We start from the raw sequence: 27,153 nt of genomic DNA, 5'->3' as shown, positions 1-27,153 counted from the left end.
AAGTACATCTTGTAAATAAAAAGGAGAAAACTTTATTAGATCTATAACAATTAAAGAGACTGAGTGGATGCATGCACGTGTTAAGTGCTGTGCTGGGCTGCGTTTAGTTGTTCCGTCGTGTCTGACTCTTTGCGACCCCATGGACTATAGCCCGCCAGGCTCCTCTGTCCATGGGATTCTTCAGACAAGAATACTGGAGTGGGTTGCCATGCCCTCCTCCAGAGGATCTTTCCAACTCAGGGATCAAGCCCAGGTCTCCCGCATTGCAGGCGGATTCTTCACCATCTGAGTCACTAGGGAAGTCCAAAAATACTGGAGTGGGTATCCAATCCCTTCTCCAGGGCATCTTCCCAACCCAGGGGTCACACCTGCGTCTCTTACGTCTCCTGCATTGGCAGGTGGGTTCTTTACCACTGATGCCACCTGGTCAACTCAAAAGAATGGGACTAGAAGTGAGGAACAGAAGAACCAAAGGGATTACTTTCTTGCTCAGCATTAAGGAGACTTGGCAGGTACCCAACTTCTACTTTTCTTTTTTCTTTTTAAACAGAAACATAAGGCTATAAGCAGTCCATAGAGAAACTGGAAGAAGAAAGCTACAACATGCTTTTTAGTAGAAAATGATTTGACATACAAATTTATTTATTTGACTGTATTAAAGCAAGGCAGAATCACATTCATTTTCTTCATAGAATCCCTGTAAACAGACTGAATGTCAGAGCTCTTAGCTTGCTTTGGAAACTTCTAAAAAGCTTACTATTAGCAGCCTTGGAAGCATTTTCCTTCCCCTTGAGGCTCTCCTGCTCTTGGGGGCAGATGGGGGTAGCTGGTGACAGCTGATGCTAAATAAATAGCATATAGTCGAGTCTACCAAATCCTTTTCAGCACCTCCCATAGGCAATGGGACGACTTGGCTTATTCTTGAAGTCATCTGAGTAAGCAATTAGGTTATGAAACAGAGGATGGAGGGAAGTTCCCACTGCAGATAATTCCCAGTGTTAGGAATGGATGAGCTTAACTGTTCAGTCTCTTCTGTTGATCAGAGAGAGAGATGTTAGCACTGGATCTCAGATCTTTGATCCTGTGAGACATCAGTGTAACGTAATCCGTTCCATTTATTACAATGTGTTGGAAAAGAGATTTCTGAGTAGAGAAGAGTCGTTTATTATAACGATGGCGATATAAGAGGAAAATCAAAGTGCAGGCGGTGTCCCTTTCTTTTTGAACTCCAATGATCACTTCACTTCTGTCAGCTTTATGGTCCAAGCAAACTCAGTTGGAAGAGCAGAGGGTGGTAACTGGGGCAGGAACACAAAGAGACCTTTACCTGAGGGATTTAGGGACCACTTCAGATCCTTTTGGATTCCCAGCATTGTTACCTGCAGAAAGCAAAAGGGAATGGGAGAAACATGAATGCACTGATGAGCACAGAATACGGCCTGATTATGGTGGCAAACAACCACGCTGGGCCAGGGCGGGAAGACAGCCCAGAAGGGAAACAGGAGCGATCTGGGGAAGGAAGGAAGGGTCAGAGAAGGCTCGCCAATTCCTTTACAAAGAGCTACATCTCCAACAGGACTGACGGAGGCTCTTTACCTTTGTGGTTGAAGTAGCTATAGGGGATATAAGGCTTAAGATTCCATATTCTGGCCAGTGCAGTAAAATGGCATAAACAGCTAATCCTTTAGAGGTATACCTGGGAAAAAAGAAACATCGTTGTCAAAGATGCCTGGCTTATTACCATGCCACATGACCTTATACATTCCCCTTTCAATTATCTACCAATTGCAAGACCTTCAGTCTGTCACTGCCACTAGCAAGCAAATAACTTGATACCAATTTAGGTTTGGGCTTCCCTGGTGGCTGAGACAGTAAAGAATGTGCCTGCAATACAGGAGACCTGGGTTCGATCCCTGGGTTGGGAAGATCCCCTGGAGGAGAGCATGGCAACCCACTTCAGAATCCTTGTCTGGAGAACCCCATGGAGAGAGGAGCCTGGCGGGCTACAGTCTATGGGGTCGCAGAGTCGGATGTGACTGAGCGACTAAGCACAGCAGCATGGTTAAGCTCTGTGGGAATTATGTAGCCCTGGAAGACTCTTTCAGGTGGTATCTTCCCTTTCTTCTCTGTATGGGGTTCTAAGTTTTCCTAAAACATTTTTTTAACTCTTATATTAGTGACACATACTGAAGCCATCTTCCTCATTATTCATATCTTTATCTTTAAATCCATATGAAAACATCTGAGGGTATAACAAGGGCAAGATGTGCAATGAAGACGAATTTTAATTCCTTTTTAAAATTTAAAATTTTTGGTCATCCCACGTGGTTTTGGGGATCTTTAGTTCCCCAATCAGGGATCAAACCAAGGCCCATGGCAGTGAAAGCGTCTAGCTCTATCCTCTGGACAGCCAGGGAAATTCCCAAGACAAATCTGTTGTTCTGAGGTTTCACTATACTTAGAGAAAGTGAAAGCGCTAGTCACTTGGTGTGTCCAGCTCTTTGCGACCCCATACACTGTAGCCCGCCAGGCTCCTCTGTCTACGGAATTCTTCAGGCAAGAATACTTGAGTGGGTAGCCATTCCCTTCTCCTGGGGCTCTTCCCAACTCAGGGATTGAACCTGGGTCTCCCTCAATGTGGGCAGATTCTTTACCATCTGAGCCACCAGGGAAGCCCATCCTTATAGAAGAGGGTGAAAAAAATCACTAAATAGAAACTCATCCAAAACAGAACCATGAACGTGTTCCTCCCGATGCAAAGCCCCCAGCTCTGTGATATAACATGTGCAGAGGTTTTTCACTGAGCAGTCAGTATGTACCTGGCACTCTGCTGGGTGCTTTACATAGGTTAGCTTATTTAATCCTCACACTCCAGGAAGTTAGGTATCATCACCCCATTTTGCAGTTGAAAATTTAAAAAATTCCTGAAGCCTGAGATCAAATAACTAGATCCACAATGCCAGGCATGAATCATGCCTTCTTCGCTTAGTAGCTTCGTAACTCTGGGCCGATGATTACTCCCCTGGACCTGCTTTCTCCTTGTAACCTAGGGATAGTGACATTATCCACCCAGTGAGATTGTTGAGGGGACAAAATGAGGAGAAAGAATTTAGGATGGAGTCTACCACATGTGGGTGCTGTACAAATATTAGCTATGAATGTTTTTAGGGGTTGAGCAAATCGATACTTTGTAGCTCCTTTCTTCACCAAGCCTACCCACCTCCCTCACTAGTCAAAGATACCCTGGGGCCTAAAACATAAACCTGGGCACACATTTAATATCACAGAACAGCTCTTGTGTTTCCTCCAGATGAGTCCGAAGCCTGGCTTGTAACCACTGTGGACCCAAGGGGTTGCCAGCTCAGGATGGGCCACCCCCATTCCTACCTGTAACAGAAGACTAGACTCACCATACAGAGTTCTTCTCAGACTGTACTCTCCATGGTTTGGAGGCATAGATAGCCTCTCCATTGATGCTCAGCCACTTCCCAACAGCGAGGAGCCTTTCTTGGAAGATGGGAACGATTAGTCCGTCTTTGGTTGGTCCGATGTTGAGGAGGTAGTTGCCTCCCAAACTTACTGTCTGAACCAGTTCCTGGCAGGAGCAGAAAACAAGGAAATCCCAGTTCTGAATGCCAAGCCTGGCTGAATGCTTAAAACACACAGATGGAGGGAAGAAGAAGAATCTAGGCTGCTCTCCCTGTGTTTTGTGAATGTCCTCTATCTTTTGGAAAAGACAATATATTTTTGTCATTTTCATAGCAGGATGGGCTTACATGAGAAAATTGAAAAATTCTGCTGCACGGTTGAGAGATATATTAACTCAGATTAAAGGGAGTGATCATGGGCTCTTACCCGTGAGCTGGCACCTGCCATAGTGCCAGATGCAGAGGGAAGTGTCATATATCAGAGGCACAGAGTGTCAGCCAGGGAGCTGAAAACAAAGCACTTGGCCTTGAAAGGATTCTGTGGAGCCAGCCAGGGAGATTAGAGATGAGAGATTTAGAGCAGGTGCTATGGAGACTCGGGGTGGGGTGGTGGGGCGGGGAGGTGTGGAAGAAATCTGATGAATTTCAGGATACCCTGAGCTATATAAATGTGTATGTTGCCCCTTCAGGAAAACATGCTGTAAAGAGATATAGTCTTTAAGATTTCTGGGGTGGGATGCATGTGTGTGTGTGTGTGTGTTTCCTGTGACCCCATACAGTAGCACTTCAAGGCAGTCCAGAAAAATTAAGGCTACGTACAGAAAATTTTAAAAAGGAGGTTCTGTTAGAGTACCCCAAAGACACCACACCATTAACTTTTGATGTTTCCTCCTGGTCTTTTTCTTGTGCAGTTAATTCTATATAGTTGTGATACTGCATAACTTGGCTTTTCATCAACCCTGTGAGCATTAATCCATATTATGTTCAGAAACATTTTCAAGGTTAAGGAAAATCCCCCAATGTGCTGAATTATTCCTTTATGGTTACCAGGAATTGAAACAGCCCAATGTCAATCTGAAAATAAATCCTGGGGAGAACACCTCTGTACAGAACTCTTCAGTAATTCGACCTCTCTCCTTAGGACAAGTGTTATGAGTATGTTCAATAACCCGAACGGGTTCTCCCGGCCCATAAGTCTATCCAGAGTGCTTCCACCGCTCCTAGTCAGAAGGCAGCCTGGGACTGCAGTTAACAAATAACTACCTCTTACCGAAATGATCGTGGATTCGTTTGCAATGTCAGCCATCTCCATGTCTCGACGGTAGCCCCAGGACCACTGGTCTATGGAGGTGCACATCTCCCACTTGTGATCTGGCAAGGTCTCTGGGTGGAATTTATCTTTACAGTTGTAGTATCCTCCGTGGTGACAGGAGCAGTTCTGACCCCATCGGTCATTTACTACGACCTCATCCTAAAGGAGGAAGGAGCACTGAGATCATCAGGGGTAAAACTGTCTAACTCAGTTTGATAAGTCAGGTGCCTGTTTGGAAGCAAGGAGCAGACTCAGTCGAGCACAGTGGTTCTCAACTGGGGGAGACAAAGGGCAAAATCTAGAGACGTTTTTTGGTCATAACTCGGGGTGGTGCCACTGCCTTCTGGTGGGCGGAGACCAGGGATTCTTCTGAACACATTACAAGGGAATCCCCTGGCCGTCCAGCGGTTAAGAATCCCCACTTACACTGCTAGGGGGTGGGGGTCTGATCCCTGGACTGGGAACTAAGATCCCGCATGGTCGCATGGTGTGGGCAAAAAAAAAAAATCATAAACATCTTACAACACAGAGAACTGTCCCTTCACAACAAAGAAATATCCAACTCCAAATGTTATTTGTAGTTAACCCCAGTCTAGCAATAGTAATGTCAGAACTGGCAGGGCGTGTTTAGATTATCTAGTAAACCACTTACTCTATCGGAAGAGAAATGTAGAAGAGGAGACCTGCCCGAGATCACATTCCCAGGCAGAGTTTCTGAAAGCTGGGACTATGAATCTGGTACTCGAACCCAGCCCAGGATGCTTTTCACTATATAACCCTGACTTTCTTTACCTAAGCAAGGCAAAGTCAGTAATCAAACATTCTTCTCCTTCCCTTAAGGTTTTGCTGAACTTCGAAAAATCTTTACATAGAATAACTTAATGTCAACATTTAATACTACCTAGAGGCTCATACTGGGGTATCCAGAGTAAACAAGTCACAGTTCTTGCCCTCAGAGATCCAGCAGCGACTAGCTGAGGAGACATATACATGGATAATTATGATGTGACATCACATCATAATGTGAATTCACCCAACACCAGTTCAGGAGTGTTTCTTGCTTCTTTCAGGAAAGAATATAAATTTCCAGGAGCCAGATTTAGTTTACATTCCACCAGTACCTACTCTGTGTCTAACTGGGCCAAGGACTGTTGCTGGAGTTGGGGATGTAGGAGTGAATAGACCCAAATTCTTGCCCTCACAAAGGTGATGCTTCAGTGAGGGAGAGAGATAGCAACGAGGTAAGTGGTATCTGAAATATGTTGGGCCAGGTAAGTGGTTAAGAGAAAGATAAGGTAAGGAAAGACAGCGTTGATGGAGGCATGCTGCGATTTTAGACAGGGCGGTGGGGAAGGTGTGACCTCCCAGAGAAGACCTGCAGAGAGGTCAGGAGTGGGAATTACAGACAGCAGAGGGGTAAGGATCAGGGTCTGCTTCTCCTAAAAGTCATTTCCTAATATGAGTACATGACAACCCTCTTTCCTAACGTGTGAGAAAGCACGCAGGACAAGAGTGGGTAGAATACGGTCTGCAGTGTCCCACCCAAGGATCCGCATCTAAGCCACCCCAGCCGGGGAACCACCGGGGAAGAACCACCAGGCCTCGCCACTAGAGGTCCCCACGCAGCCCGAAAGTTCCAAAACACCAATGTGAATTTGCTTCCAATTGTCACATAGGATCTTTCTTCCCCTTTTCTGAATTTAGTAATAGCCAGTGACATCCACTCCAGTACTCTTGCCTGGAAAATCCCATGGACAGAGAAGCCTGGTAGGCTGCAGTCCATGGGGTCGCTAAGAGTCGGACACGACTAAGCGACTTCACTTTCACTTTCATGCATTGGAGAAGGAAATGGCAACCCATTCCAGTGTTCTTGCCTGGAGAATCCCAGGGACGGGGGAGCCTGGAGAATCCCCGGGACGTGGGCTGCCGTCTATGGGGTCACACAGAGTCGGACACGACTGAAGCGACTTAGCAGCAGCAGCAGCCAGTGACATCCTAAGAGGTTTATGAACCTACCCAGATAGCTCAGTTCAAACTGGTCTTAGATTTTTTTTTTTTTAATATGGAACGCCTCACAAATTTGCATGTCATCCTTGCGCAGGGGCCATGCTAATCTTCTCTGTATAGTTCCAATTTTAGTATATGTGCTGCTGAAGCGAGCACAGATTTTTCTTTAAAATGCACAACAAAGCTAGAATCTGTGAGATTTTTGAAATTTTCTATGGTGAAGACTGAGACTTCTGCTACTTTGTGTCTTGAAATGTGAACTATAAATGGGCAGCTATTGTGCAGTGTAGCAGGTTGCTTGTGAGGGACAGCACAAGGCAGGCAAAGTTTCCTTCCAACTTCCTTAGAACTTGGACCTCAGGGAAAAGAAATTTCCCTATAGGAGTTAAACTACACAGTCAACATAGAGTAGCTGAGGTCATAGATTCTCACATTGTATTCCTATCATTTAATACATTTTATATATTAATTTTTTGGGTGGTTTTCTTATTTACAATGTCTGTTTGCTTAACAGTTTATTTTCTCTATGGTGGTCTGGCGCTTCTTTATACTATTTCTATCCTGCTACTTAAATTTAAGAAGCTTGAAAACTAGCTTGTAAAAATCAAGAATTAAAGGAGAAAAAGAAAGCTTTAAGGAAAAAAAAGCTTAAAGAAAGAAAAAGGAAGGGGCAAAAAAAGAATTAAAGGAGAAACCTTTAACATCCATTAAGTTCCCTCGTCCCTACCGCACCCATATCAATACTGCTATTTATTTATTTGCTTACACTTAAAGTCCTTATTGAATTTGTTACAGTATTGTTTCTGGTTTTATGTGTTGGCTTTTTAGGCCCAAGACATGTGGGATCTTAGCTCTCTGACCAGGCATCAAATCTGACCCCTTGCATTGGAAGGTGAAGGCATTCTTAACCACTGAATCCCCAGGGAAGTCCTGAGATTAGTATTTATTATTGTCACTGTTGTCATTACTGTTTTTACTCCAGATCTTGGCTCCTCACATTGTGTTTTATCATAACAGATAAATAAGAGAGAAGTCATATAATCACATACCTTAACTGGGCTATCATTGTAGAGCCAAGCAAGAAAATTTGTAGAGTTCCAGTAAGTGTCAGGACTTTCCCACTCTCCATCAGACCAAATCAAGTCAGGTTTATACCTGAAAGACACACAATTACAACAAAGTTTATCATCTGAATCCAGTCACAGTCAAGTCTGACAGATCTATCTTTGCCACATATATTTAAAAATTAATTTCCTCCTATTTTGAAAGTACCATGGTACAGAGAAAGTGGAAAACTAAAGAGGTGAAAATGACCACACACACACACACACACCCCTGAGCTAACACAACCACCATTTAATACACAGCATTTTGGTATATTTCTTCCCAATCTTTTTTTAAAATGTCTTAGATTAAAAAGTAAAGCTTTATTCAGTGTGTATACAATTTGGTTTCCTTCCAGAAACTGATTCCAATGAAAACAGTGGTGCTCCAGAACGACAGGATTACTGCTTCTGCTTTTAAGATGTGTTAAGAGCTCGAACCGGAGAAGGCAATGGCACCCCACTCCAGCACTCTTGCCTGGAAAATCCCATGGACAGAGGAGCCTGGTGGGCTGCAGTCCATGGGGTCGCTAGGAGTCGGACACGACTGAGTGACTTCACTTTCACTTTTCACTTTCATGCATTGGAGAAGGAAATGGCAACCCATTCCAGTGTTCTTGCCTGGAGAATCCCAGGGACGGGGGAGCCTGGTGGGCTGCCATCTATGGGGTTGCACAGAGTCGGACACGACTGAAGCGACTTAGCAGCAGCAGCAGCAAGAGCTTGAACTGTTCCATCAAATGCATTTTGGGGGACAACTACCCAGAGCTTTGATCATAAAAATCTATTGAATTCACTTGAGCCACAGTTGCATCTTTCTCATGTTACTTCTCGGAGCCTTATGAGTGTATGTATTTATACCTCTAAGGTAAGCAGTATTAGACCCACTTAAGAAAGCAAGAATGTATTGCTCAGTAACTTTGTTTTAGGTGCAAAGCTGGTAAGTAATAGGAGCTGGAACCCATATGTAAATCTGCCTGTTAGTGAATCCTGTGCTGTACTCTGTAAACACTTAGGTCAGCATGTTGAGTCCAGGAAAAAGGCTGCCTAAGAGGCGAGAGAAACACAGATGGTGTGTGTTTTACTGTATACGAAAAATCGTAGTAGGCACTTTATACTCGTTAACCTCATTCATTTTCACAACACCCTGTGATGTATAAACAGGTAAAGAAACTGAGCTATAGAAAGATTACGTAGTTTGTTCGAGGTTATACACTCAGTAAGAAAAAAAGAACTGGATTTCTGACTTGAAGCTTTGCTGGTTGGTTTCTTAACAACCGTCCTGTTTCCTTGCAGCAGTCATCTGGGTGCAAGTTTTTTCGTCTTTTGGTCTACAGTGAGCGTCCAAGCACAGACAGCTGCCTCTTAATCTTTAAAGGTCCACCATCCTCCTAAGTGCCCCCAGGAGCAAGAAGGGCAAATGCAGAATAAAACATGGTGAAGACCAGTGACAAACCCCAAAGTAAAAGTCATCATTTTTAAGGATAATTAAGAAGAATAATGCCTCTATTATTCTGTACCAGGCATAGTGATAGAAACTTCATGTGATGCTGAGCCCTACTTAGAAGGCATTATTGTCACTTTACAGAGTGAGAACCTGAGGCTCAGATGAATAACCTGTTTAAGGCTTGTAAGGGAGTTCCCTGGCGGCCCAGTGGTTAGGACTCTGCGCTCTCACTACTGAAGGCCTGGGTTTGATCCCTCGATCCCTGGTCAGAGAACTAAGATCCCACCAGCTGCACTGCTGTGGTCATTGATGTTGCTCAGTGGCTAAGTCATGTCTGATTCTTTACGACTCCATGGACTGCAGCACACCAGGCTTCCCTGTCCTTCACTGTCTCCTGGAGTTTGCTCAAACTCATGTCTATTGAGCTAGTGATGCCATCCAACCATCCCACCCTCTGTCGCCCCGTTTTCCTTTTGCCCTCAATCTTTCCCAGCATCAGGGTCTTCCAATGAGTCATCTCTTTGCAGCAGGTGGCCAAAGTATTGGAGCTTCAGCATCTGTCCTTCCAATGAATATTCAGGGTTGATTTCCTTTAGGATTGACTGGTTTGATCTCCTTGCTGTCCAAAGCACTCTCAAGAGTCTTCTCCAGCACCACAATTTGAAGGCATCAATTCTTTGGCATGCCTTCTTTACAGTCCAACTCTCACATCCATGCATGACTACTGGAAAAACCATAGCTTTGACTAGACAGACTTTTGTTAGCAAAGTAATGTCTCTGCTTTTTAATATGCTGTTTAGATGTGTCATAATTTTTCTTCCAAGGAGCAAATGTCTTTTAATTTCATGGCTGCAGTCACCACCCACAGTGATTTTGGAGCCCAAGAAAATAAAGTCGGTCACTATTTTCATTTTTTTCCCCATCTATATGCCATAAAGTGATGGGAACAGATGACATGATCTTAGTTTTGTGAATGTTGAGTTTTAAGCCAGCTTTTTCACAAGCTTGCATGGCACAGCCAAGAAAATGCTTGAGGGTAACAAGAGCCAGGATTCAAATACAAATCTGCCAGATGCCAAACCCTGTGTAGGGTCCATTAGACCATGTTGCCCTTCTCCAAGCTCCTGACAAAGAAAGTGGTATGGAAGGAGTTAACTGAGGTTTTGACTTACTACCATCCTCAGTTCTGTTTCAGTTTATAAAATCAGCAATGACTATACTATGGAAGTTTTGAAAAGCAAAAAGAAAAAGTATACTTTGTCTTAACACAACGATTACTCATTACTATTTTGATGTCCTCTAGAGTTTTTTCATATCCCACCCCTACCCCTTTCCCCTCAACAGTATAAGCAGCTCAGATGTCATTGATGAAAGTCATAAGGCTAAAACAATTTATGTTTTGTACCTGTTAACAAGGTCATAGAGCTCTGGCATTGTTTTTGCATTGACGAAGTACTGGGTTTTGAAGCCATTTTTCTTATCACGTAGGTAGAGAGGATGGAACCATTCTAAAAGTGAGTGATACAGTCCATAGCGTATGTTCCTGAAACAGAAAAACAGGACAGCAACTGTCATTAAGCAAAGAAAAAATATTTTAAGAAAAATCAGTTGCCAGCATTTTCACATCTCAGTGAAATTTACCATTAGGGCATACAGGGGTCAGGACATACAGCCAGTTCCTTAAGTTATCTCTTATCGTTCATTTAAGCAAAATGATCGGCTTACTTTGTTTTTGATGATACAAATAACAAATCAGGCTTCCCAGGTGGCATTAGTGGTAAAGTACTCATCTACCAGTGCAGGAGACACGAGAGAGACGGGTTCTATCCCTGGGTCAGGAAGATCCCCTGGAGGAGGACATGGCAATCCACTCCAGTATTCTTGCCTGGAGAATTCCATGGATAGAGGAGCCCGGCGGGCTGCAGTCCATGGGGTCACAAAGAGCTGGACATAACTGAAGCCACTTAGCAGATAACAAATTATCTTTATACATAAATTATCTTAACACCAAAATGTTATTTAAACCATTTTCTGTCTTTTAAGTCAATTATCTCAATAACATATAGTCCTATTAAAAATGTTTTCTGTTAATCATAATACATATTGAAGAGATACTGGAAAATGGAGACAAATACCAAGAATATCCAAAATCTCATCACTCAGAAAGAATCGTTAGTACCATTTTCTGTGCAGTTGAAATTAATTTATTGTTTCATGTAAGATTTACTAATAGTTCTTAATATACCTGAAACAAAATATGGTTAAATTTACCTATTTTCATACACAATAAAACTTGTTGTGAATTAAGAAGAGTGAGTGTTTTGGAAATGCTATAATACAAGAAGTAAGGATAACATTTGCAATGGCATAGATAAAGCAGAAAGAACTGAAGTTAAGAATTTCATCATGTGATTCACTGACTAGAAACAGAGAAGGTGAAAATCAAGGCTCTTAGAGTCCAGATCTAATCAACGTCTCAGACTTTTACAGCAGGACTATTAGCAGAGCACAGTATTAGGGAACTGAATGTTTCACAGTTTATACAAATATGTAGCTGGTCTACCCCTTAAATAGGACATCAAGTTTGCCAAATCACAACAGAGCTGAGTGGGCATGACACAAATACCACTTTTCCTCCTTACAGGCAAATATACTCAGAACAATAGGGTCCAAAATCAGAACACCTGGGTTCAAATCCCACTTCTGCCCCTTCCCAGCTCTTTGACCTTGGAAAGTTACATCTTAAGTGGCAGATATTAGAAAATATTACCTAGAATCACAAGTGATGCCTTACCTTCCTTTTTGTTGCTTTAACTACCCTCTTCAGCTCTCTCCTGATTTACCACTCATCTAAACCTTCCATGAAAGCCTACAAAGCTCTGGGTTGAGAGCTAAGGAGGACACAAAGATGAGACACAACCCTGGCCTCCACCAGACACTGGACAAGGCGCTAGGTTGGAAGGCTTCCCAGAAAGAATCCTTTGAAGAGCACAAGTGCAGCGTTGTGGTCTCTGCTGGGTATCCTTCGCCTAACCAGAGAGGGCTGTGCACTTCTCTGATGCTGTCACTTTGGGTCACATGAAAACTGCCAAGGTTCAAACACTGCCAATTCAGGGCCAGAAGCCCTCCCATGTACTGGTTAAATGCAAACTTAGAAAACACAGCAGAGAAGAGAAGGCACGGGATACTGGGTGGTTAGATCAAAAGTGAAGATGGGGTGACCGTCCGTGGACACACACCTCTTCCGGATGGCTGTTCCCAACTCACCAACCAAATCACGATGGGGCCCCACATCCTTAGAATTCCAGTTCCAAGACACAGGGCTTGGCCAGTTTGTGTAGCCTTCGTGATGCTTTGTCGTCAGGACTACATACCTGTGGACATTGAAACCATATGAGCAAAGGAAGTGGGCAGTGGGCCACGAGCACCAACTTACCTGGCATGCCTGAGGCTTTTAAAATGGTTGAGGGAACTCAACCACAGGAAATGTACAGTTGACCCTTGAACAACGTGGTGGTTAGGGGGTGGTTAGCAGGTGTCTGCTGACCCCTGTTGCAGAAGAAAATCCATGTGTAACTCTTGACTTCGCCCTAAACTACTAATAGCCCACTCTTGACTGGAAAGCTTACCAATAACATAAATGGTCGATTAACACCCATTTTATATGTTATATGTATAATATACTGTATTTGTACAATGACGTAGGCTAGAGAAAAGAACACGTTCTTAAGAAAATCATAAGGAAGAGAAAATACATTATAGTACTGCACTGCATTTATTTTTTTATTTTATTGGAGTACAGTTGCTTTACAATGTCGTGTTAGTTGGAGGTTGGGCATACGTACTGTATTTATTGATACCATAAGTTTACACTGTCTGTTTACAAGATGAACCACCTGTCAGTATCCACAGCAATATTGTCTTACATGATACAAAACACTGTAGATGTTATAGTTATTCCCAACACTAAATATCAAAGCTGGAAAGCTAATGTGAAAAAGCAATTCATATTTATTTGTAGTTCTAATGATTCATTCATTGATACTGAAGAAACAGCAACATGATTGCTTTATAGTAGCTGAGTGCAATCAATATGATTGCTTCATGATAGCCTAGCTTATAACTGATGAATGAATCATTATAAAATTTTTATGGCATATGGTATTATACTCATATTCAAAATATGGGATTGGAAACATTGTTACATTTTTTAAAAAGTCACTTGAATGTGATGATAGGTTGAGTTTTTTTTTTAATTTAATTGGAGGCTAATTACTTTACAATATTGTAGTGGTTTTTGCCACACATTGACATGAATCAGCCATGGGTGTACATGTGTTCCCCATCCTGAAGCCCCCTCCCACCTCCCTCCCCATCCCATCCCTCAGGGTCAACCCAGTGCACCAGCCCTGAGCACCCTGTCTCATACATCGGTTGAGTTTTGCTTAAAGTTTTAATTTTGTTTTAGGTTTGAAGGATTTGTTAACAAAAGAAACAGCTTCTCCAACACCACAGTTCAAAAGCTGGTTACATACACAATAACCAATCTCAATATTTAATAGATAACTTAATTACAACATACAGTCGTTAAAAGAAAAGAAACAGAAATAACAGAAGTAACAGTGTGCATATCACCAAAATGGGCCACCAACCTATATCCAGACTTGAACAGAGATGGAAAGTCCCAAGTAACAGCAATCTGGAGTCCCAGTTGGGAAAAGGATCCCAGGCAAGTGGGTCTACCCCACCATGAGACTTCAAATTGCAGATTTGGGGGTTCCTGCTAATAACTCCAGGACACAAACTGATATCATCATCAGTTTGCACACAGCTCTGGTTTTCCTTTAACTTTTACAATGCTGTTTCACCTTGTGAATCACAAGATTTTCCAGACCTCCAAGGGCTCAGGAAATTCCAAGATCCTCTCTTATCTAAGGTGCTGCCTAACTTGCTGGTAACAACCGGTATGCTTACAGGCAGACATGTCATCCAGGCAGGGTCCATGCAAGGTTAGAAGTCGGTCAGAGGCCTGCTGTCTTGCTTCTGAAGGCTGAACAAGACTACCTCCATTTTAATTTCCCTAACAGTCTGATACATAGTTATTTAATTATGAGAGGGGACTGGAAGGTGGTGCATCAGTTCAGTTCAGTCGCTCAGTCGTGTCCGACTCTTTGCAACCCCATGAATCGCAGCACACCAGTCCTCCCTGTCCATCACCAACTCCCGGAGTTCACTCAGACTCACATCCATCGAGTCAGTGATGCCATCCAGCCATCTCATTCTCTGTTGTCCCCTTCTCCTCCTGTCCCCAATCCCTCCCAGCATCAGAGTCTTTTCCAATGAGTCAACTCTTCGCATGAGGTGGCCAAAGTACTGGAGTTTCAGCTTTAGCATCAGTCCTTCCAAAGAAATCCCAGGGCTGATCTCCTTCAGAATGGACTGGTTGGATCTCCTTGCAGTCCAAGGGACTCTCAAGAGTCTTCTCCAACACCACAGTTCAAAAGCATCAATTCTTCAGCGCTCAGCCTTCTTCACAGTCCAATTCTCACATCCATCCGTGACCACAGGAAAAACCATAGCCTTGACGAGACGGACCTTTGTTGGCAAAGTAATGTCTCTGCTTTTGAATATGCTATCTAGGTTGGTCATAACTTTCCTTCCAAGGAGTAAGCGTCTTTTAATTTCATGGCTGCAGTCACCATCTGCAGTGATTTTGGAGCCTAAAAAAAATAGTCTGACACTGTTTCCACTGTTTCCCCATCTATTTCCCATGAAGGGATGGGACCAGATGCCATACTGTATGGTAATATAATTGTTTGAAAGCAAAGTTTTAAAAAAGTAAGGAAAGATATTATTAATTTTATAGGAAGTATCGCTTACTTTCTGCTTATGTAAGGATTGGCTGTTTACTTCCATGCCAATCTTGCGTGTGATGGTTTACAGATGAACACTTAGGCGGTGACCGCAATGATGATGACCCAAAACGTTTCATACAGTTCTTGCCATTCAGTTCTCAGATCTCATGAAGACACTTATGCACTTACACAACAGATAGGTTTATTAACTGTATGGCATAAGGATTATTTACTGTTCATTAAATGGAAGTGGATCACCATAAAGGTGTTCACGACGAGTACCCTGAGGAGGAAGGGGAGGGGTTGGTCTTGCCATCTCAGGGGTGGCAGAGGTGGGAGAGGAGGAGGAGGTGGACAGGAGGCAGGAGAGGCGGGCATTCAGGGTAACGTATGGAAATAGCTCATATATTTCTGTCTGACTGTTAGAACTCACTTGCCAGTGCAGGAGATGCAAGTTCAATCTCTGGGTCAGGAAGATCCCCTGGAGAAGGAAATGGCAACCCACTCCAGTACTCTTGTCTGGAGAATTCCATGGACAGAGAAGCCTGGGCTACAGTCCATGGGGTTGCAAAAGAGCTGGACACGACTTAATGACAAAACAATGACAAATATGATACCAATCCTTCCACGATTTGCTTTAGTTTCATATCATATCTTAGAAGGGTCAATATGGTAAAAGAAGTCAAAAGCTGTCCTGAATAATCAGAATCCTTCTGCCAGACTGTCTAATGTCAATGTGTTTTCTGGCACTGCTTCTTCTATATCTTCTTCCACATTGTCTGGCACTTGTTCAGAAGCACTTATCTCCATCAAACTGTCTTATGTTAGTTCCTCAAGTGTGAGGACACCAGCTCCTGAATTTTTCCAAGACCCTATCTTGAAACCCTGCACCTCCTGCCTCCTTCTCTCCCCTCCCCCTTCCATATCTCTTTCATGATCTCCTTACTTGGCTCTGTTGTAAATCCTGTGAAGACATGCACAACATCTGGACACAGTTTTCTCTGGCAGGAATTTTATTGTTTTGGGCTTGATGGTTTTTTCTATAACAACAATGGCATCTTCAATGGTGTAATCCTTCCAGACTTTCATGATGCTGTCTATATCGGGGTTCTCTTCTATTGTGCTGACAACCCTTTCCATCAAGCACCATGTATAATGAGCCTTAAAGATCCTTCAAGTCCACCATGGGGATTTCCCTGGTGGTCCAGTGGTTAAGAATCTGCTGTGCAATGCAGGGGATGCAGGTTCCATCCCTAGTCAAGAAACTAAGATCCCACATGCCCTGGAGCAACAAAGCCTGCATGCCACAGCTGGAGAGTCCATCCACTACAACTAATACCCAATGCAACCAAATCAATCAAATCAATCAATACAAAAAGAAAAGATCCTTATGACCCTTAGATCTACAGGTTGAATTAGAGATGTTTTGTTTGGGGTAGACCACTTCAACGTCTTTGCTGTTGAACTCTTGGGGTTCTGGGTGGCCAGGGCATTGTCCAATATTAAAAGAACTTTAAAAGGCAGTTTCTTACTGGCAAGGTACTTCCTGACTTCAGGGACAAAGCACTGATGGAACCAATCCAGAAAAAGGGTTTTCGTTGTCCAGGCCTACTTGTTTTACAACCAAAAGACTGGCAGTTTGTGTCATCTTTTCCCTTCAAGGCTCATTGATTAGTAGGTTTATAGAAAAGGACAGTCTTAATCACAAACCTGATCGCATTTGCACCAAACAGTAAAGTTAGCCAGTTCCTTCCTGACTTAAATCCTGGTGCTTACTTCTCTTCCTCACTAATAAATGTTCTTGGAGGCATTTCTCCTCCATTGATGGCCCACTTTAATCTGTATTAAAAACCTGTTCAGGGGTTTCCCTGGTGGTAAAATGGTTAAGACTCGGCACTTCTACTGCAGGGGGCACAGGTTCGATCCCTGGTTGGCCAACTAAGATCTCACATGTCACCTGGGGCCACCAAAAAACAAAAGGAAAAAAAAAAAAGCAAAAACTGCATAGGCAGAAATCCTTTCTCCTCAATGATTTTCTCAATGGCCTCTGGGAACTCATCTCCTGGTTGGTAATAACTGCTTCTCCTGTTATCTTGACATTTAAAAAGCCAAACCTCTCTAGAAAATTATCAAACCATCTTTTGTTGGCATTAAATTCTCCAGCTTTAGATCCTTCACCCTCCTATGTTGTCATGTGACGACTTCACTTTTTCTTGAATCATTTTAGTGTCTTTATGTATACCTTTCTTATAGCAATCCTGCACCCACATCAAAGCTGCATTTTCAATAAGAGATAAAAAGATATTTTGCAATAAGTGCAGGGTTTTTCACACCTTATGGCATAGTTGCAATGACAGCTTTTTTTTGTTTTTGTTTTTTTTTACACTGCATTCATTTATGTTGGAAGGGCAGTGGGCAACCACAGCTGCAGACCTCAATCTACAATACATATCAAGCAATTCAACTTTTTCTTGTAATGTTCATTTTCTCCGCTTCTTGGGAGCACTTCTGGCATCGCTAGGGGAGCTCTGTACGGGTGTCCTGGTGTTATTCAAGGTTTATGATATTGCACTAAACAAGATGAAAGATACTTGAGGACATGAGAGATGACTTTTTACTGCGATAGGTAATTTACCAGAGGGATGAGTGCTCATGTGAAGATTAGCATCACTTGGTGTTTTAAGTGGACACGACAGTTGAGCTTACCAACAGGACACCGATAGGAGGTGGCTACAAAATTATGACAGAGGTACAGTATGTACTGTGATTAATTTAATGCATTTTATGATTTAATATGGGCTTCCCAGGTGGCGCTATTGGTAAAGAACCCACCTGCCAATGCAGGAGACCTAAGAGACAGAAGAGTCTGGTGGGCTATAGTCCATGGGGTCACAAAGAGTCAGACACAACTGAGTGACTGAGCAGACACACAGAAATGGTAAAATAAACTAGTATCTATATATTTCATGCATTCGTGACATACTCTTTTCTTAATTTTTGATATTTCTGTGAGTTTTTTCAAATTATAACAAATCTCCCAAAATTTTTCCAATATATTTATTGGAAAAAATTTGCATATAAGTGGACCCATTAAGTTCAAACCTGTGTTATTCAAGGGTCAACTGAACTTGTATGAGTGACTATATTAGTGATATCCAGGGAACTGCTTCAGTCACAACACCCCTTGGGTATTGTTCCAGGAATGAAAGCAAATTTGAGGAAGCCACAGTCCTTAGTTCCCAGACAAGCAGGAGACTAGGAAGGAAAGAAGGAAGAAAGGAATAGGTAAGGGAAAATATGTATGCACTGGCTCTCCAGTTCTTGAGCCCTTCTGTGTATTAATGTTAAGCATTAAAAAACAAACAAAAAAAAACAAGCCTTTGCCCTAAAGGAGAAAGAAATCTCTACGAAAAGACCAGATGACAGAAAAGTAAGATGTTTATCAAGCCCATATCAATTTACAGAGATGACAAAAGGCAAAAGAAAAAGGGGAGAAAAGGCAAGTGTTGAAATAACAACCAAATCACTCAACATTTCATTTACTTTTATGGCAGAAAAACAGTTGGTGCCCAATGTGATAATTTAATCCCCGGCTGATGTGGGGAGCTCAGGATTTTAAGGGCTAGACAGTATTTCAGGCTCTGTGGACCACAGTCCTCTCTGTGGTATATTCTTCTTCTACTTTTTAAAAACAGGTTTTTGAAAATGTAAAAATCCTTCTCAGGAAACTTACAAAAAAAGAGGCAGAGGACCGATCCCTCTGGTCATGGTTACAGACCCCAGGTGTGCTGGAAAGAACCTTCATCTTAGGGTCATGGGATCTGGAGTCTCGGACATGAGTTCCCTTCCTCTATCTGGGCCAGTCATCTTGTCCACAGTAAGGGCACTTGTCCTGAACAAAGGAATGTCTCCCAGATTTTCACTTCTTCATTTGAAAATTATGGATTTCTAAGGCTTCTGAAAGACAGTGAACTCCTCCTCTGTTTTGTCAAGCCTTATATTTCCATGCCTTTAATTGCAACACTAAATATCAGTTGTAATTTCTCTTTAGTACATGAGGACTTAAAGTCCAAGAAAAACTAAAAGCTGGAAGTCGTCTGAGACAAGACAACGGTGGAAGACTGCCCTAAGCCAGAGGCTAGAAAACCTACCTGCTTTCATTCTTCAGTTCAGCTCAGTCGTGTTCGACTCTTTGTGACCCCAAGAGTCGCAGCACGCTAGGCCTCCTTGTCCATCACCAACTCTCGGAGTTCACTCAAACTCACGTCCATCGAGTCGGTGATGCCATCCAGCCATCTCATCCTCTATCGTCCCCTTCTCTTCCTGACCCCAATCCCTCCCAGCATCAGGATCTTTTCCAGTGAGTCAACTCTTTGCATGAGGTGGCCAAAGTACTGGAGTTTCAGCTTCAGCATCAGTCCTTCCAATGAACACCCAGGACTGATCTCCTTTAGGAAGGACTGGCTGCATCTCCTTGCAGTCCAAGGGACTCTCAAGAGTCTTCTCCAACACCACAGTTCAAAAGCATCAATTCTTTGGTGCTCAGCTTTCTTCACAGTCCAACTCTCACATCCATACATGACCACAGGAAAAACCATAGCCTTGACTAGACAGACCTTTGTTGGCAAAGTAATGTCTCTGCTTTTGAATATGCTACCTAGGTTGGTCATAACTTTCCTTCCAAGGAGTAAGCGTCTTTTAATTTCATGGCTGCAATCACCATTGGCAGTGATTTTGGAGCCCCCCAAAATAAAGTCTGACATTGTTTCCACTGTTTCCCTGTCTATTTCCCGTGAAGTGATGGGACCAGATGCCATGATCTTAGTTTTCTGAATGTTGAGTTTTAAGCCAACTTTTTCACTCTCCTCTTTCACTTTCATCAAGAGGCTTTTTAGTACTTCTTCACTTTCTGCCATAAGGGTGGTGTCATCTGCATATCTGAGGTTATTGATATTTCTCCCTGCAATCTTGATTCCAGCTTATGCTTCTTCCAGCCCAGCGTTTCTCATGATGTACTCTGCATAGATGTTAAATAAGCAGGGTGACAATATACAGCCTTGACGTACTCCTTTTCCTATTTGGAACCAGTCTGTTGTTCTATGTCCAGTTCTAACTGTTGCCTCCTGACCTGCATATAGGTTTCTCAAGAGGCAGGTCAGGTGGTCTGGTATTCCCATCTCTTTCAGAATTTTCCACAGTTGATTGTGATCCACACAGTCAAAGGCTTTGGCATAGTCAATAAAGCAGAAATAGATGTTTTTCGGGAACTCTCTTGCTTTTTCCATGATCCAGAGGATGTTGGCAATTTGATCTCTGGTTCCTCTGCCTTTCCTAAAACCAGCTTGAACATCTGGAAGTTCATGGTTCACGTATTGCTGAAGCCTGGCTTAGAGAATTTTGAGCATTATTTTACTAGCATGTGAGATGAGTGCAATTATGTGGTAGTTTGAGCATTCTTTGGCATTGCCTTTCTTTGGGATTGGACTGAAAACTCACCTTTTCCAGTCCTGTGGCCACTGCTGAGTTTTCAAAATTTGCTGGCATATTGAGTGCAGCACTTTCACAGCATCATCTTTCAGGATTTGGAATAGCTCAACTAGAATTCCATCACCTCCACTAGCTTTGTTCGTAGTGATGCTTTCTAAGGTCCACTTGACTTCACATTCCAGGATGTCTGGCTCTAGGTGAGTGATCACACCATCGTGATTATCTTGGTCGTGAAGATCTTTTTTGTACAGTTCTTCTGTGTATTCTTGCCATCTCTTAATATCTTCTGCTTCTGTTAGGTCCATACTATTCTTGTCCTTTATTGAGCCCATCTTTGCATGAAATGTTCCCTTGGTATCTCTATTTTTCTTGAAGAGATCTTTAGTCTTTCCCACTCTGTTGTTTTCCTCTATTTCTTTGCATTGATCGCTGAGGAAGGCTTTCTTATCTCTCCTTGTTATTCTTTGGAACTCTGCATTCAGATGTTTATATCTTTCCTTTTCTACTTTGCTTTTCGCTTCTCTTCTTTTCACAGCTATTTGTAAGCCCTCCCCAGACAGCCATTTTGCTCTTTTGCATTTCTTTTCCATGGGGATGGTCTTGATCCCTGTCTCCTATACAATGTCAAGAACCTCCGTCCATAATTCATCAAGCACTCTGTCTATCAGATCTATTCCCTTAAATCTATTTCTCACTTCCACTGTATAATCATAAGGGATTTGATTTAGGTCATACCTGAATGGTCTAGTGGTTTTCCCCACTCTCTTCAATTTAAGTCTGAATTTGGCAATAAGGAGTTCATGATCTGAGCCACAGTCAGCTCCCGGTCCTGTTTTTGCTGACTGTATAGAGCTTCTCCATCTTTGGCTGCAAAGAATATAATCAATCTGATTTCGGTGTTGACCATCTGGTGATGTCCATGTGTTGAGTCTTCTCTTACTCTCCTCCAAACCACTGCTCGCTCAGCCGCCAAGCTCATCCTTGAAGCTGAGGGTCACCATTCCTTGACTTAATACCTGCAACATCCTACCTTCAAGGATGACTCCTTCAGGACCGGCCCCAGCCTTCAACAGACTTGGGAGTCCTTGCCTCCTCCCATCCAAGCTTTACACTTTCAGTTCTCTGAACCATTCACATGCAAGCTGCAAGAGTTCTCAAAACAATTTCATGAGCACTCTCTACATGCAAGGCATTGAGCAGAGCATCTGACACAGAGTCTATATTGTTGCCCAAATACACTGGGCATCAGAACTTCCTTCCCTTTGGGACATATCAAAGTTGAAAGGAAGAACACAATTCCAGGGTACAGCCATGGAAGGAGGCGGTAGGGAGGTAAAAGGCCTTGTTCAAGTTCACAGTTGAACTAGGATCAGACTCCCGACCTCTCGTTAAAATCCTGGAACCTTGATTGTCTTGCTAACCCGCAGGGGACTGACTTTACGTATCACTTAGCTCAATCCTCCCCATATTCAGGTTTTTCCAAGTCCACCAAGGGCTTTCCAAGGCCACCACCAACCTGAAACCTTTATTTCCTTCTAATCCTCAAGCTTAAGATCCGGCGTGACACATACAATTCTGCATCCTTCGGGAGGCAAAACAGAGTACCCCCGACATCTGAGGTCACAGGGACACCTGTGTGATCCGGCAAATCGCCTCGCCTCCTCCCCGCCCCTACCCTGCCCGATTCCCACCCGCTTAAGGCCCTCCCGGCGCTCGAGGGTCAGCCCTCGCCCGGGCAGGGGCGCCCCGCCCGCTCCCGCGGCGGCGTCACTCACTTGGCCCCAGCAGCCTTGAAGAGGTCAGCCCAGCTGTCGGGGTTGAAGAAGCGCGCCGTGAACCTTGGCCCGAAGTCGGCGTAGCTGAAATCCGGCGGGTAGTTCTCTTTCATGAAGCTCTCGTACTGTGGCAGCTTCTCGCCCTGCCAGTGCCACCAGAACCACTCGCTGCCCCAGGCGGGCACCGAGAACACGCCCCAGTGCACGAACACCCCGAATTTGGCTTCATCGAACCAGGCCGGCAGCGGCCGGGAGTCCAGACTCGACCAGTCCGGGGTATAGCGGCGCGGAGGGTCGGTGCAGCGCCGAGGGTCGGTGCAGCGCGGGGGCCGCACCGCTCCGAGAACCAGCACCAGCTGCAGCAAAAGCAACAGCCCGGCGCCCACCACCCACGACCTCATCACGGGATACCGCAGGCACAGCTGCCTCGGTGCCTCGCCGCCCTCCTCTTAACGCGCAGGTGCGGGGCGAGCGGCCACGCCCACCCTAGCTCCTGATTGGCTCGGAAGGGAAAAGGGGGTGGGGCAACCCGGGCTGCTTGGCTACCGGGAGTCTTTCCTCCCGGTGGGCGGGCCGTCCCTGTCACCGCTCTGGCGCTCAAAGGGAGAAAGAGGCAGGGAGGCGTTGATGGCTCTCAGGTAACCCCTGACTGAACACTTCAGAAGAGAATTCACTGCCGGGTGAAATCGTGGGCGGGGTGTGTGTGTTAAAGGTACGGTGTGTGCAGAGAACTGAGAGTGGTCCACGTTGACCTTACTGTTGGGAGGTATTTGTTGTTGCCGTTTAGTCGCTCAGTCGTGTCCGACTCTTTGCGACCCCATGGACTGCAGCACGCCAGGCCTCCCTATCCATCACCAACTCCCGGAGCTTACTCAAACTCATGTCCAGTGAGTCGGTGATGCCATCCAACCATCTCCTCTGTCGTCCCCTACTCCTCCCGCCTTCAATCTTTCCCAGCATCAGGGTCTTTTCCAATGAGTCAGTTCTTCGCATCAGGTGGCCAAAGTATTGTAGTTTTAACTTCAACATCAGTCCTTCCGATGAACACCCAGGACTGATCTCCTTTAGGATGGACTGGTTGGATCTCCTTGCAATCCAAGGGACTCTCAAGAGTCTTTTCCAACACCACAGTTGGAAAACATCAATTCTTTGGAGCTCAGACTTCTTTATGGTCCAACTCTCACATCCATACATGACTACTGGAAAAGTAATGTCTCTGGTTTTTAATATGCTGTCTAGGTTTCTCATAGCTTTTCTTCCAAGGAGCAAGCATCTTAATTTTATGGCTGCAGTCACCGTCCGCAGTGATTTTGGAGCCCAAGAAAATAAAGCCTATCACTGTTTCTATTGTTTCCCCATCTATTTGCCATGAAGTGATGGGACCCGATGCCATGATCTTAGTTTTTTGAATGTTGAGTTTTAAGCCGGTTTTTTTCACTCTCCTCTTTCACCTTCATCAAGAGGCTCTTTAGTTCCTCTTTGCTTTCTGCCATAAGGGTGGTGTCATCTGCATATCTGAGGTTATTGATATTTCTCCTGGCAATCTTGATTCCAGCTTGTGCTTCATCTGGCCTGGCATTTTGCATGATGTACTCTGCATATAGGTTAAGTAAACAGGGATAAGGGACTTTTTGAGTTGTACTATAGAAGAGAAAGGGCTTTCCAGCTGATGCAGTAGTATAAAAAAAATTCGCAGGCCAATGCAGGAGATGCAAGAGATGCGGGTTTGATCCCTGGGTGGGGAAGGTCCCCCGAAGGAGGAAATGGCTGGAGTCCCTGGGATGGCAAAGAGTCAGACATGACTGAGTGACTGAACACACACATACACATGGAAGAGAAAGCCAGGAGGCAGGAAGAGCATTGTTACAGCCCTGGCAGAAATGAAGGAGCAGAAGGACGATGGGAGAAAGCATCATCAGGGGAGAGGTGGGAGGAAAGTGGACACTGAAAGAACAGGTCCTCCCACCTCTGCCCTTATAATGCTTCCTCCCATCATCCTTCTGCCCCTCGTCTCTGCCAGTGCTGGACAATGTTCTTCCACGTGGTATTCCTGCCTCCTGACTTTCTCTTCTACGTGTGTGTTCAGTCGCTCAGTCGTGTCCGACTCTGCAATCCCTCAGGTGTGACTATTTTGCCTAATATTTTTCTTTTTTTTTTTTAAGTACCAAGGATCTTTATTCTTAGGTCTTATATTTAATCTGTGGCTGCAGATAATATGTCACTATTTAGAGAATAAAAGGTCCCATTATCTTCATTCAAGTCTTCAGCCACAAAGTTACACCTTATTCTCATACAAGACAAGGGTTGGTAGGGGATTAAGGAGGTACACTGAGGATAAAAGCAAAAGGGAACAAACACTTTTACAAGCATAGCGTCCCAGTTACTGTGAAGGTTACGTTTCAGGTTAATTTACAAAAGTAGTGACAGAACCATGATTTCAGTGAAAATCAACACGTTATACCTTTTAAAAAACCAGAAATACTACATCAGGCAAGTATGCGAAATTCAGAGTATAAAAAAACGCAAGGGCTAGCTGCCCAAACAGGTATTTCCCTCAGAAAGAGGGATTTGAAAATGCTGCACAGAACCAAAGGAATTAGAAGCTGAATTAGCACACCCATTTCCTCAGTTTATATATGAGGCAAGTGGGCAGACATTAACTGGTAAAGCTTACTCAGCCAGATTAACAATGTATAGACATCCAATTCCTGGTGCTATCCGCAACTACATGTATCTAAAATACAAGAAGGTAAATATCCAGAATACATCAAACCCACTGATTTAAAGAAAACATTCCAAGGGAGGGGGTGAAGTTGTTATTATAGCATAGCAGCACATTACACATATTTAAGAGATTAAATGGAAAGAAATAATCTCTTAATGCTCAGTTTTGATCAACACAAGTTTCCAGCCAACTTTCTGATGTAGAGCAAAACAAGTATATTCTTCAGTTTTCTTCTACATTTTTGGGGGCCTATCTTTCAAAACTGAGCACCGGGTATTTTTAATGGAAGTAATGGGATGTTATACATACATTCTAATCACACATTTTAAGAATAAACAAAATGCATATTTCAGTAATTCATAGTGTATTTATAAAATGAAAAGCTCTCTATCAAAATACACTTTCCACTGGGAAAAATAAATAAAACAGACAAATGGATCTACACAAAGTAAAAATTAACTTTGGTAGACTTCACTGTGGAGGACAGTCCATAACAAGCTTATCTGCCCTTACTCCCCCAGAGCCGATCATCTTCTGAGTTAAGATTTTAAAAATATGTTTTAATTGAGATCATTATGTTGACATTTGTTTCTCATTCCACATCATCTTCAGCCAAGCCCTGAGCACTTACAATTCTCTAATTGTTGGGAGCTTAGTCAGAAGCATCTGGAACACTGGTGGCGGAAGAGTTTGTTGCCACACTTGCAGCACCTGCTGTGGCTGTCCACACACAGCAATCGCATTTGTCAGATGGTCCACACCCTTCTCATACTCACCTTGAGCTAGTAATTCTTCACCAAGCTGTATTTCTTCTAGAAAGAATTTCTGAACGGCTTCAGCATCTTTAAGGTCAGGTAACTTGAAAAGCCCAGCTCTCTCCTTGGCAAGCTTCTCTTTTCTTTCTTCGTTCTCGCAGCCTGTTCTTGAAGTTGGGGTCACTCCGTCTCGTGCGGTCCAAGTAAATGCAGTAACCGATGAAAAGGGCCCCGCACACGCCAGCGGCGATGGCGCTGTTCCGGCCCACCATCTTCTCTCCACCGAGGAGCCGGGTCGGCTGCGGCGGGGCCCGCAAAGAAGCCGTTGACCGCGAAGCCTCGGATCCGAGTGCCCTAATATTTTTCTAGTATGTATTGAAGGGCCTTCCCTGGTGGCTCAGATGGTAAAGAGTCTGCCTGCAATCGACTGGGGTTCGATTCCGGGGTGGGGGAGATCTCCTGGAGCAGGAAATGGCAACCCACTCTAGTATTCTTGCCTGGAAAATCCCGTGTATGGAGAAGACTGGTGGGGTACAGTCCATGGGGTTGCAAAGAGCCGAACAGACTGAGTGACTAACACACACACACATGTCTTGAACTTGCTTTGGGACTTTTGAGGCTATTCAAAGAGCTTGACATCTACTTAGAAAAACAAGACCTACACACAGGAGGAATCAAAGGAATATTTTTAGAGTAACAGAGTGAAAAAATTGAGAGCCTCAGGCCTAAGCGGTGCCTCTGTGAACCTTGTCTGACCAGAAGGTCACTAGATTCTACAACTGGTAGATGCTGTGCATGTTCAGGTAGGCAGTGAGGTCATGAGGTGTGTGAAGTCTGATGGCCACCCCGACTGCACACTTGGTACCTCCGTTATCAGTGAGAGAACTGCTGCAGGTTGGAGTTGGAAGGAACTCTGGAGATCTTTGACACCATCCTGTTCTTTTCTCGTCTTCCCATTTTATGGAAGAGGAAACTGAGACCCAGAGAGGGAATTGGAGTTGTCCAAGATCATGTAACTAGTTTGGATCAGCAGTGGGATCAGAACCCAGGTCTGCAGATGCAGAACCTGTGTCTCTCAAATGCTGCTTCTCTCTTGTACCCCAGGAGGTGCAAGAGAGCCTGTCAAAGCCTCTGTTGACAGAAGCCAGCACTTCCTCATTCTAGGAGTGATAGACAGAATGGCTGTTGCTTAGTGAACAGCCATTTTATCTTCTGTTACTTCCTTTGCAAGGTTATGTTGTAATATTGTCCACAACAGC

At 43.9% G+C, this 27,153-nt stretch overlaps 1 protein-coding gene, 1 non-coding gene and 1 pseudogene across 2 annotated transcripts; all 3 read right to left on the bottom strand.

Annotated features, from left to right (window-relative positions):
• Positions 1-607: 607 nt before the first annotated feature.
• Positions 608-22,875, bottom strand: FUCA1 (alpha-L-fucosidase 1). The gene is made up of 8 exons (XM_055574152.1): positions 22,415-22,875; positions 12,537-12,671; positions 10,703-10,840; positions 7,797-7,902; positions 4,699-4,899; positions 3,411-3,595; positions 1,597-1,696; positions 608-1,379 (listed from the first exon to the last, which is right to left on the bottom strand). The coding sequence occupies exons 1-8, from the start codon at positions 22,813-22,815 to the stop codon at positions 1,236-1,238; spliced, it is 1,410 nt and encodes a 469-aa protein (XP_055430127.1). The 5' UTR covers positions 22,816-22,875; the 3' UTR covers positions 608-1,235.
• On the bottom strand, positions 6,797-6,903 carry LOC129648161 (U6 spliceosomal RNA). Its single transcript, XR_008712742.1, has one exon. It is a non-coding gene; the product is annotated as a U6 spliceosomal RNA (small nuclear RNA).
• A 2,339-nt stretch (positions 22,876-25,214) lies between the features above and the next one.
• On the bottom strand, positions 25,215-26,243 carry LOC129647934 (mitochondrial import receptor subunit TOM20 homolog; annotated as a pseudogene).
• Between the last annotated feature and the right edge of the window lie 910 nt (positions 26,244-27,153).

This window comes from Bubalus kerabau, chromosome 3 (assembly GCF_029407905.1).
Source record: "Bubalus kerabau isolate K-KA32 ecotype Philippines breed swamp buffalo chromosome 3, PCC_UOA_SB_1v2, whole genome shotgun sequence".
Taxonomy (NCBI): Eukaryota; Metazoa; Chordata; class Mammalia; order Artiodactyla; family Bovidae; genus Bubalus; species Bubalus kerabau.
The sequence above is the reverse complement of the archived record's forward strand: the minus strand, read 5'-3'. Positions and strand labels throughout refer to the sequence as shown.